Source organism: Asterias amurensis, chromosome 19 (genome assembly GCF_032118995.1).
Source record: "Asterias amurensis chromosome 19, ASM3211899v1".
NCBI classification, from domain to species: domain Eukaryota; kingdom Metazoa; phylum Echinodermata; class Asteroidea; order Forcipulatida; family Asteriidae; genus Asterias; species Asterias amurensis.
This window is the reverse complement of record NC_092666.1, coordinates 9,366,346-9,379,113: the sequence shown is the minus strand read 5'-3', so window position 1 is coordinate 9,379,113 and position 12,768 is coordinate 9,366,346. Positions and strand designations below refer to the sequence as shown.

General features: G+C 37.5%; 1 protein-coding gene across 1 annotated transcript; it reads right to left on the bottom strand.

Annotated features, from left to right (window-relative positions):
* Positions 1–1,184: 1,184 nt before the first annotated feature.
* On the bottom strand, positions 1,185–11,486 carry LOC139951837 (centrosomal AT-AC splicing factor-like). The gene is made up of 9 exons (XM_071950905.1): positions 11,325–11,486; positions 8,769–8,932; positions 7,582–7,747; positions 6,313–6,408; positions 4,839–4,966; positions 3,736–3,934; positions 2,557–2,677; positions 1,763–1,895; positions 1,185–1,323 (listed from the first exon to the last, which is right to left on the bottom strand). The coding sequence occupies exons 1-9, from the start codon at positions 11,484–11,486 to the stop codon at positions 1,245–1,247; spliced, it is 1,248 nt and encodes a 415-aa protein (XP_071807006.1). The 3' UTR covers positions 1,185–1,244.
* Positions 11,487–12,768: the final 1,282 nt, after the last annotated feature.

The following is a 12,768-nucleotide window of genomic DNA, read 5'->3' as shown; positions in this document are numbered from 1 at the left end:
CAAGGTATTCACTGAATGTATTTAAGATTTTGAAAAGTATTTTGTGTTTTCAAAAATTCCACAAAAGTGTGAGTAAAATTTGATGAAATAAAGAAACATTCCGCACTGGAATCTTAACAGGCAACAGTATATTTATTCCAAGATTTGTATCATTTTGTAAATAAAAAGTGTGAACAAATAGTGAACACAGTTTTTGTGTGTAACGGTATTAATATTTTATAAATTGTTGCAGAAATGAAATTATTCCAATGAATAGTACCTCAACATTACATGTAAATAAAACGTGAAAATTTTGCTATGAATAAAGATAACTTGCAGTAACACCACCATGTTGTATCAGGTTTATTTTGAGTAGTGATGGCTCTGAGAAGAGCTGGTTTGTTTCTCAAAGTTTTAACTAGTTTTGGTTCCAAGGCCTTCTGCAAAGAATAATTAAAACGCCCGCCCTCAATGCGAACTCATTTGTACAACTCGCATTAACATCTGACTGGATGTAAATGTACCTTTGACCTTGCATTCATTACATGGAGATTTGCAGTCAATTCACATGTACATGTACATGTACATAGTGCATAAAAACAACACTACACGATGTACAAAACATTATGCACACCTACGCCGCCGCATGCAGACGGTCGAAAGTGCAAGCTGACACTACATCACCTCTGACCAATCGTAACACATATGGAAAGCTTACGTCAGTGCATGTTTATCCAATGTTATCATTGTATCCAATGAAAAACTGGTTCTGTAAAACCAATAGACCGAATTGAATACGACGTCACCGTTCAAATATCTGCCCTACAAGATGGCGTCTGCGAGCGTGTGCGTGCTTGCTTGTGCCGTAAAAATCAAACCGGAAATGCTGTGTGCTGCGTGTTTCTTTGATGTACGCGTTACGACACGCATACGGTTTGCCCTACAAGATGGTGACTTTCATAGCAAAAAAGGGGTTATTCAGTACGGTCTATACCTTGCGGATAAAGACAGGGGACCAGTCTAATCAATCGTCCTTTAACCAAGACTATGTTTCAACCAGTTCATGTCGATAATACCTTCTGAAGAATTCTCATATTGTCTGGTATCTGGACTTCACTTCACATGTACACTTTACTTAAACATTGAAAAAATATATTTTGACCGACAGGTCCCTGACCATGAGACATTTTCACTTGCAAAAATCATTCAAATTTTTACAAACAGTTGTAATTTTATTCTTTAAAAACGGAAGAGAGACGTAAGTTTTAGTCCGGCTCAGTTGCAGTTGATGGAGCGCCATTTTTTCTCTTTTGGGATTTATTCCTCTCTTTGTTGTATTGATATCTGAAAAAAGGGAGAAAAAAATACGAGAGAGAAAAAGTTAATCAATGAATTTGACAATTATTTAGTAGATCTTACACCAACAACTGAAAGATTCCCAAAAGCAAATGTATACTTTGCCTTTTAAAGGCAGTGGACACTTGGTATTACTCATAATAATTATTAGCATAAAACCGCACTTGGTAATGAGTAATGGGGAGAGGTTGCTAGCATAAAACATTGTGAGAAACGGCTCCCTCTGCAGTAACGTAATTTTTGAGAAAGAAGTAATTTTCCACTATTTTGATTTAGAGACCTCAGATTTAGATTTTGAGGTCTCGAAATCAAGCATCTGAAAGCACACAACTTCATGTGACAAGGGAGTTTTTTTCTTTCATTATTATCTCGCAACCTTCCCTTTAAACAAACACAATTCCTGAAATTACCCTGATCTTTATCTTACTTTGATTGTAGCCTTCTTCCTGAGTTCCAGACTCGACCAAATGATGGCAGCCATGCCTCACTAGCGGGAGAGCTGTGGTCAAAGTTGGCTCCCACACGGTTGGGATTCAGTTTGGATCTTCGCTGTCTTTCCACTGGTTAAAAAAGATGAGAAAATAACAGATTGAAATAACTTGTTTTTTTTTAATAATATAGTTGATGAACCATTGTCTGGACAACTGAATAGAGCATATTATTTGTTTACTTTTTGTTTATATTTTTATGAGAGATCGTCAAACATCACAAGGCCATGGACGACCACTTCAAGTTGAGGGCTACACTTAACTGACTTAGGCTATCGACTCAAATCAACTGCCGCCATGGACGGTTGGAAAGGGTTTAAAGACCCTGGACACTATTGGTTATTGTCAAAGACCAGTCTTCCCACTTGCTGTATCTCAACATGCACAAGATAACAAACCTGTGAAAATTTTGAGCTCAATCGGTCATCAAAGTTGCGAGATAATAATGAAAGAAAAAACAACCTTGTCACACGGAGTTGTGTGCGTTTAGATGCTTGATTTCGAGACCTCAAATTCTAATTTTGAGGTCTTGAAATCAAATTCATGGAAAATTACTTCTTTCTCGAAAACTACTCCACTTCAGAGGGAGCCGTTTCTCACAATGTTTTATACTACCAACCTCTACCCATTACTCGTTACCAAGTAAGGTTTTGTGCAAATAATTATTTTGAGTAATTACCAATAGTGTCCACTGCCTTTAAGGGCTTTTTTAATAAATATCTAAGCTACTTACAATGTTGCTTAAATTCCTCTTCAGACGGACCCATCCCCCGTCTCCCATCATCATCTTCGTCTTGGTCTCGTAACCATGGCGGCGTAGTTCCAGAATGAATATTCCCAGTAAATCCTGAATCCTTAAAACATTTACCAGAAGCAAGAAAGGAATATCAACAAAGATATTAATAATAGTTTTTAAAATGTTTTTTTTTCTCGAAATCACATAGTGATTACACATGTCCCTATGTGCTGTAGAGAAAAAAAAAGACAACAAAATACAAATACAAGATGTACTAGGTATCAAACAAAAATGCATGAATTAAATATTAAATACATGTAGGTGCGTCTTCAATCTTAAACTTATCAATGGCACGTTATGCAAGCATATTACAATACATTAAAAATAACAAACTATAAGCATTTTGTAAAAAAGGTAAAAATACCCCCTTCAAATATAATAACAATAATAATATAGAACATATATTATATGTTCTATATATAAAGCACCTTCCATCTAAAACATTGACTCGGAAGAGCTTAACAAGGAACTAAATACCAGATTAAAAAAAAGAGGAAAAAAATAGCTAATTGCACAAGCAATATAAAATAAGAGGTGCTGCATTAAAAATATGGAATAAAGTGAGGTCAGACGCAAAGTAAACAATAACAGCAAAATGAGTAAGCCACAGAATAAAGCAATGCAAGAAATCCATAAAAAACAGCAAGAAATCTATACAAATAAAGGGAAACAATTTATAAAAAAACAAAATTACAGAAAGAAAATTCACAAGGCAATGGGGAAAATGCACAAAAAGGGCCGCAAAAACCTAAGGAGAAATCAAGGAAACAGAAATTGAACAACCATACAATCAGGAGGCAACAGTTATAACAATCTATTGCATCAGTGCAAAATTACACATCTCAATTTAGCAAAAACGTTGTATCTCGCATTCTCTGTCTTTTTATATCTCGGTATGAAATTGTTTTGTGGGTACATCCGGCTATTTTAAGCAAGATACAACGTTTTGACAATTTTAAACTTGCGCTCATAAATGTAAGTGCAATTATAGGAGACACAAATTTCATAAAAGGGGTGTGTCACTCAGACAAAATTTCAAGTTATATAGAGTCAAAGTTTCATGGTTAGATTTGATCAACTCAAAAGATAGCCTGGGTTCCAGATAATAGTCAGTACCTTTATATTGACTGTAGTTAAACCTCCTGATGATATGACACCGATTGTCTTCACTTTACTCAGGATTCCAGGCTTAGCAGGTGGTGCAGCAGATTGTGCTTGATATTTATCTCGGAACTGGTTTGAACTGGAACCGACTGGTTCCTTCTGGTTATGACTGGAATTAACTTCATGCACATGGTTTGCTTGATGGCTGGGCCTATACAGACAGATTGTTAAAGTGAGTAAGATTGGAGTTCAGGTAAAATTATGATAATAAATGTCATCGGTTGATTCAATGAAATATTATTTATAAATACCTCAGACAGTTTCGCTATTCCTATTGGTGGAGAGCGCGTCACGTGCGTGTGTATAAACCTTTGTTTATGACCGGTAAAAAATGTTAATTCATGGGCGTGACGCGCGACCTTGCACCTGTTCTTATAAGACAGTTTCTTAATTCCTATTGGTCGAGAGCAACGGCTGAATCAGTTGTGCCACATCACGCGATACTTGACAGCATTCCCTTATAAGGAGTTGTTTACCCGAAAGCGGCGGAGGGTTTTACCATTTCATAGCTGGAGGGGTGTTGTATTGAAAGAAATCATTTAACAATTATAATTTTTGCATTTATTTTACTCTTTGACCAAAAAGTGATGATGTTTTTTACCGAAAAGGTAAAATGTGTGGTGAAGAGGTTTTCAACTAGTGGTTTAAACCCGCCGAGGCCTGGTTCTTGATAATTAACCTCGACTTCATCTCGGTAAAATTATCAAGAACCAGGCCTCGTTGGGATTAAACCACTAGTTGAAAACCTCTTCACCACACATTGATTCCCTTGATAAAATTACTAGAGTGGGACTTGAACCTGTGACCTCCAGAGTAACAAGCCGGCACGCTACCAACTCAGCTATCTAGCAATATATTGGTGGTCTGATTTCTTCAAGGCCAAACAAATCCAAAATCAAATTAATGTAGGAAGAATATCGAGCCTGATTTCCTCAAAGTGATTCTACTGCAACATAAAAGTCAAAGAAAGTTCAACTGCAAAAAAATATTTTAATACAAATCTAAAAACATTGTAAAAAGAATATATTTCTTCAGAAAAACAGAATTGAACATACCAAGAAGAACATCCTGGCTTCAAATCTCCTTCTGGAAGTTCACCAGGCCCACTCGTCTCACCAGCTCTTCTAATTCCAGGGGGAAACACAGGGTCATTCCCTGAGACTCTTGTTGTTGCAGGAAAGGTCTGTGTTTTATTCAGGAAATAATGTAATGGGATAGAACAACAAAGAATGGAAATAAAATGCACAACAAGATCTGTGCAAATTATTTCCATTGCAATGGATACAATATAGGGATAGGGAAAAACCGGCATGGACAAAAGTGTTAAAGGCAGTGGACACTATTGGTAATTGTCAAAGACTAGCCTTCACAGTTGGTGTATCTCAACATATGCATAAAATAACAAACCTGTGAAAATTTGAGCTCAATCGGTCATCAAAGTTGCGAGATAATAATGAAAGAAGAAAACACCCTTGTCACACGAAGTTGTGTGCGTTTAGATGGTTGATTTTGGCGACCTCAAGTTCTAAACTTGAGGTCTCGAAATCAAATTCGTGGAAAATTACTTCTTTCTCCAAAACTATGGCACTTTAGAGGGAGCTGTTTCTCACAATGTTTTATACCACCAACTTCTCCCCATTACTTGTCACCAAGAAAGGTTTATGCTAATAACTATTTTGAGTAATTACCAATAGTGTCCACTGCCTTTAAATGACAATAAAATATGATAGCCACAGCTGTTAAGTTTAATTCTGTTTGGATCAAGTAATAAACCACAAGGGAAACTGACTGGGTAAATTTGTTATAATTTTGGGTTGAACAAAGAAAATTTGGCTAAATGTTGAAAAAACAAGAGAGACCGCTAGCCTGAAAATCTGACGTCACACTTTGAAGCTCATGATGTACGCCAGGGATCTGCCTTGAGCGTACATCAATCGTCTTCCATAATCACCTTTAACCTCGCATTAATTTTACATGAAAATTTGCAGTCAAATCATACATACATGTATGTAAACATAAACAAATACCAATGCAGTACGCAGATGACCAAAAGTGCAGCTGCCAAAAATCACCTCGGACCAATAAAAACACAGATATGGAAAGCTTACATCATTGCACATTAACTATCAAATGAAATCACTGGTTTTGTAAAACCAGTCTTTGTGGAGAAATACAAGTATTGTCATCTACTCGGCCAATGACATGCCATTAGGATTCAAACTGCCTCTAGCTACCGGGCAACCTGGGTAGTCTAGTTGGTAAGACACTGCTCTAGAATTGCAAGGGTCGTGGGTTCGAATCCCACCCAAGTAACATGCCTGTGATATTTTTTCACAGGACTCTGGAAAGTACTGAGTATACAGTGCTAACACACATCGGTGTATGGGTAAAAAACCAAAATTAATATTCTTTATCCCGTTCCAATTTAACATCTATTATGACATGCCATTCTAGGTAAGACGGCACAAGAAATCTAGAGTACACAGTCTTATTTGGATACGTTATTTGACTCTGTCGAGGGTAACAGACCTCACTGGATTCAGAGCCAAACATGGAGGTAGAACTGCCCGATGACTCTACAATCTGTAAGCGAGTTGACTCCACTTTGCGTATCTTGGAAGCAGTCTGAAAAATAAAACAACATCCAAACAAAACTTAAAGGGAAGGTGTACGTTTGGTAATCACTCTTCAAATTAATGGCAATACATTAACAAGGTTAGAAGCCTCATACAGCTGCATTTGATAGTATACCATGTAGGCCTAAAGCATTTTGACTAACATTTAAAGCCATTGGACACTTAAACACACTTCGTGTATCACAACTTCTACAAAAAATAACAAACCTGTGAAAATTTAGGCTCAACCGATCATCGGAGCCGGGAGAAAATCACGGGAAAACCCACCCTTGTTCCTGCACGTTTCGCCGTCTCATGACATGTGTTTAAAGGCAGTGGACACTATTGCTAATTACTCAAAATAATTATTAGCATAAAACCTCACTTGGTAATGAGTAATGGGGAGAGGTCGATGGTATAAAACATTGTGAGAAACGGCTCCCTCTGAAGTGCCATAGTTTTCTAGAAAGAAGTAATTTTCCACTAATTTGATTTCGAGACCTCAGATTTAGAACTTGACGTCTTGAAATCAAGCATCTGAAAGCACACAACTTCGTGTGACAAAGGTGTTTTTTCTTTCTCTAATATCTCGCAACTTCGACGACCGATTGAGCTCAAATTTTCACAGGTTTGTTATTTTATGCATATGTTGAGATACACCAACTGTGAAGACTAGTCTTTGACAATTACCAATAGTGTCCACTGCCTTTAAAATAAATCCTCAATTCTCAATACCGAGAATTTAGATTGTTTTAATGTTTTCTCAAAAAGTATTTCATAGAATAATATTTCAAGAGAAGACTTTCACCATTACCTTCTGTAAACCCTGTAAGTTAGTTGTAAATCTGTGATTTTTTTTTTTTTTTCTGTACCAAAAGTGTCCAATGGCTTTAAAGGTATTAGTTTTTATGCCCCAAATTTTGAAACTGAGAAGAGTTACCCTGATTTCAACAGTTTCTTTTTTTTGGATTCAGGGGTTTCCCTTTGTCAAACTTACAATTTTAAAAGCTTTCTATAGGATTTTGCCACTGTACCCTCATTTAAATGTGAAAAAGAACAATTATTTGACTCGCTCGGCGGGCTAGTGAGAAAGAGTTTTCACTCGCCCGCTGCTATTTTCACTCGCATTTGGCGACCGCTAATTTCGAACCCTGGATGTCTACTGTCTGGATGAAATTAATACCTGGGATAAAAGACGATCCTGCTGTTCCTCATGCTTCGCTAACGCTTCCTCCACTGCCTTCTTAAACAACTCCTTGGTGTCTTGACTGAAGATGAACTTAGGCTGGAGGGCAGTCTCGATACGATTCATCCGCCAGAAACGATCCACCTTTTGAGCATGCTCACAACTGCAAATAGACAAAACGTTAAAAAAAGGAGAGATAGAAACATTCATTAATCTTAAAACACAGATAAAAATCCTCGATCAAAATGGACCCTAAGTAGAAAAATTCAAGCATGCTAAATACCGCCAGAAACGATCCACCTTCAAAAACTGCAAATACAAAAATGGTCAAAAAGTCTGTATAGGATAATACATTCAATAATCTTTGCAGAAACTAAAAGTTACAGTTGGATAAATAGACCTCAAGGAGAGAACTGAAAACATGCTGAATTTTATTTCACAATTACTGGGCGTAAATTGGAGATACAAGTATGACAGATTTTAGGTTTATCAGAGTTTTTTGGGGGGAGACTTCACAGTTCTGAAAAGAGTCGTCCTGCTTTTTAACTACTACCTGGGCGGAAGGTATAAAACCGCTGGGACTACTACTTTAACTTATAGGATCGTTATTAACTGCACTACCGCGGAGCGAGTTTTTAAATTGGTCTCAACATTTCGACTAGCTTGCTCTAGTCATCAGCAGTCTCCTGAAGATGACTAGAGCCGCAAACGAAATATATATATATAGAGGGATAATCTTTAAATATCTTTTGAAATAAAACCTCGCCTCGTGAGATGTTCAATAAAGCCAGCATGCCTCACAGTCACCTCTCTGTCAGTGGTGTGTTTAGGTACCTCCGAGGCACACATATACAGTTGTAGCACAAGTAGTTAGTACGAGGCTCATAGAATATCAATTGAGGAATTCTACAATGTCTCAAACCCAAACTTAAAGTACCATAATAGAGAGATATTCTTCAAATATCCGTTCAAACAAACCTCACCTCATGAGATGTTCAATAAAGCCAGCATGCCTCACAGTCACCTCTCTATCAGTGATGTGTTTGGGTACCTCCGAGGCACACATATAGCACCAGTAGTTGGTCTGAGGCTCATAGAATATCAATTGAGGAATTCTACAATGTCTCAAACGCAAACTTAAAGTAACATAATAGAGAGATATTTGATTTATAAACAAACCTCACCTCATGAGATGTTCAATAAAGCCAGCGTGCCTCACAGTCACCTCTCTATCAGTGATGTGTTTAGGTACCTCCGAGGCACACATATAGCACCAGTAGTTGGTCTGAGGCTCATAGTTGCCTTGGAGGATACAAGGTGTCTTCATATCCTGCTTGGCAGCCTTCACCTAAAACAGTAAGAACAACTTCGATGACCAATTGAGCTCAAATTTTCACAGGTTTGTTATTTTATGCATATGTTGAGATACACTGAGTAAGAAGACTAGTCTTTGACAATAACCAATAGTGTTTAGTGTCTTTAAAGTACCACAAATTATTTTGATTTCCATTGTTTGGTCTGGTCATTCCATACCAAATCAAGAATTTCCCCTGAAGACTCCTCTAAGATTTTTTTTTCAAATTTAATGGACCGATTGGGGCCAACGAGAAAAGGCAAAAACTGAATGGATAGTTTGAGTCGGTTAAATTGCCGGTGATGGATAGTACTTGGAATCGGATCGTGGACCAACATTATCAGTCAAAAGCGTATACATTTTGCAATCAGTAACAGGTCTGATGCTTTATTTGAGAAAGGGCAAGGGCACCAAGGTGATTTCTTTATCGTAGAGGGTATTATTTTAATATTAATTAGGACGCATACAATAATGATAAAATTGTAAATTTCCATTGGAACATTTAATAAAGGGAAACCGTAATAAATGACTGGCCAGAGTTGAGGAAATTGGCTAAGTATCAGGTCTGCCACAGATAGACTTGGTGGGTATGGTGTGTTAGACCCAACAAACATGACAAAAATTTCCAAGGATTCACTTTATTGAAATGCCCAGGTAAATATTTAAAGTCACCTGGAAATATTAAAAAAATTCTTCAAACATTAGAGTATATATGTTTGTGAACAATAAAATATTTCTTTGAGTAATTGTTTGTAACGATTGATATGTTTAAAAAATAGATAAAGTTGTTTGGGGGGTGACTCCGCCTCCCCCTTTTGTGACGTCAATCGAGGCAGACTTTGCCTCGATCGAACATTGAACACAAGTATGTGCAAGTAAATGCAAGTCCTAGTCGTGAGTATGTACGATTCAGGTATATTGCTGCTGGATGAAGCAAAACAACTAAAGATGGGGTCAGTTTGCACAGTGGTCCGGTACGACGTCTTTTCAAGCGCTGTGCAGCAAACACTTCAAGCCGTCGTGCTTCGACAATCCGGAATACACCACACATTTTGACATGAAGAGAAAAGTTCTTTCTAAAACATTACGCCATCCCAACAATTTATCCACCTAGTGGGAAGTCAAAGAAGGTACCTGAAAGACGTGACGAACTCAAGAAGCATTTGCCTAACATGAAAAAATGTGGGTATTGTTTCAACTTTGAGGGCATGTTTTTAGCTTGCGCCAAGCGTCACTTTCTTGTGTTGGCACTGCATGCGATTCACCGTGCTGGGTAATCCGAGTGGATCATCCGCACAGCAGCCATACAGTGCGTGCAGTCTGCTCCGTGACCATAGTTCTGTACGTAGGCATAATACCGATCAGGTACCCAGACATAGTGTACGGGGCCAGACAACACATTTTCTCTTCAAATATTGCGCCTGGATTGACGTCACGAACAGCGCCCTCTCAGGTCAGGCCTACTTTTAAATTTGTGACTAAAATGGAAACTAATTCTGTAGAACCTTAGTTAACTGTTTATTCATATTCAACTCATCAAAACACATATTTTAGTGACAAAAGCTTTATTTTGACAAAATACCACTTCCCAGGTGCAGGTGACTTTCAATATATAAATTTCAACAACAATTCTTATCTAGCCTACATAATACATTACAAGGTTAAGTAAATCACATACAATTAAAGCCATTGGACCCTTTCGGTACAGAAAAAAAAGTTCACAGATTTACAATTAATTTACAGGGTTTACAGAAGGTAATGGTGAAAGACTTCTCTTGAAATATTAGTCCATGAAATGCTTTACTTTTTGAGAAAACGGTAAAACAATATAAATTCTCGTTAACGAGAATTACGGATTTGTTATAAACACATGTCATGACACGGAGACACGCGCGAAAACAGGAGTGGGTTTTCCCGTTATTTTCTCCCGACTCTGATGTCCGATTGAGCCTAAATTTCCACAGGATTGTTATTTTATATATAAGTTGTGATACACGAAGTGTGGGACTTGGACAATACTGTTTACCGAAAGTGTATAATGGCTTTAAATAAATAAAAACACAATTATTTTATAAAATATTAATAACTATATAAATAATTTTTAATTATTTTATACAAAAAATAATTATAACTGAGGGACTGGGGTCCAGCCAGGACTCAGGAGGGGACGATTTGTGTAAACGTTGAGGTTTTTGATACTTCGTGACTAGCCTTGAGCTAGACATGGGGGATGCCTCTGTTGGCATGCTTTGGGGATGGCGGAATGAGAACTCATTCTAAATCTCAACGTTAATATACAATGAGTGTCGGAAAAAGACGCGTTTTAGATTGGGCGCAACGGTTAACGAAACCCCGAAATTTGAGAATCATTTTTATTTCAATTTACCTTGACACTAAATTTACTCAGAACTGCCTTCACTTTATCCTTGTGTCTTCTAGAGAACGCGTGTCGTTTTCCTTGTTCATGGCTGTGTCGACAAAGATCACAGTAGCTAAAAGTTTGCCTGATTTTGTCCGCACTTTTCGGCAGTCGCACGGGCGTCGCCATCTTGGAATTATAAGTAGGCGTGGCGTGAATAAATACATGTTAATAAGCAAGTATGAATAATTATCCAGGAATCGCACAGCACGAGCGTTTGAGTTTTTAGACCATCGAAGCCAGCGCGTGAACTTGAACAGGTATTAAATGGCCCAGTTCCGTCATAGAGCTGCTTAAGCACAACAAAAGTTGCAAGGGTCGTGGGTTCGAATTCCAACCGAGTAAAATGCCTGTGATATTGTTTCACAGGACTCAGGAAAGTACTGGGTATGATCCATCCTGCTTATTTCTGAAATTTTATTATTATTATTATTTTTTTTTTTTCAATTCTTAATTTCCAGTATGGACTGTACCTTCCCTTAATCACACATTATTTTAGAAAATATATCGAGTTTAAAGGCACTGGACACTATTGGTAATTACTCAAAATATTTGTTAGCATACAAACCTTACTTGGTAAACAAGCATTCGAGAGCTGTTGGTAGTATAAAACATTGTAAGAAACGGCTCCCTCTCTGAAGAAAAGTAACGTAGTTTTCGAGAAAGAAGTAATTTTCCACTTAAATATTTGAATTTGATTTTGAGACCTCAGAATTAGATTTTGAGGTCCCGAATTCAAGCATCTGAAAGCACACAACTTCGTATGACAAGGGTGTTTTTCCCCCACTTTTATCTCGCAACTTCGACGACCAATTGAGTTAAAATTTTCACAGGTTTGTTATTTTGTGCATATGTTGTGATACACCAAGTGAGAAGACTGCGTGGTCTTATTCGATCCGGTTTTTTGGCCATAAAAAAAAATGCAGCCACCTTTTGAAATGAAATTTGCAAAGTTTAGTTTTATTGTGTATTCATAATTAATACCCCAGACAGTTTCTCCCTTTGATTGGTTGAAAGGACATCACGTGGGGGTGTTTAAACGGTAGATATAACCACAGCCAGAAGTGTTTAAACACGGACGTGACACGCGTGCTAGCACCTGTGCTTATAAATAAGGCAGTTTATTAATTTCCATTGGTCGAGAGCAACGGCTGGAACACATGATTGTGTCACATCATGCGATACGTGCGACGCACACGCCAATCTCCTTATAATGAGTTTTTACCAGAGGGCCTTACCATTTCATAGCTGGAGGGGTGTTTTGAACAATTACAATTTTTTCTTTTACTTTTGGACCAAAAAGTTTTGAAAAGGTATTTATGAATGGGAATAAAAATGTGCTTGGCCGGTATTAAACACTCTGTTTAAAACCGGTTGCAGTCTGGATTTTGATAATTACCCTCGCCTCCGG

What these genes read in the sequence shown, in the direction of transcription:
- LOC139951837 (XM_071950905.1), bottom strand. Translation starts at nt 11,486, where the DNA reads ATGGCGACGCCCGTGCGACTGCCGAAAAGTGCGGACAAAATCAGGCAA. An exon ending in TGAGTAAATTTAGTGTCAAG is followed by an intron (nt 8,933 to 11,324) that starts GTAAATTGAAAT and finishes TTACTGTTTTAG; the next exon opens with GTGAAGGCTGCCAAGCAGGA. An exon ending in TTGGCTCTGAATCCAGTGAG is followed by an intron (nt 4,967 to 6,312) that starts GTCTGTTACCCT and finishes AATAAAACACAG; the next exon opens with ACCTTTCCTGCAACAACAAG.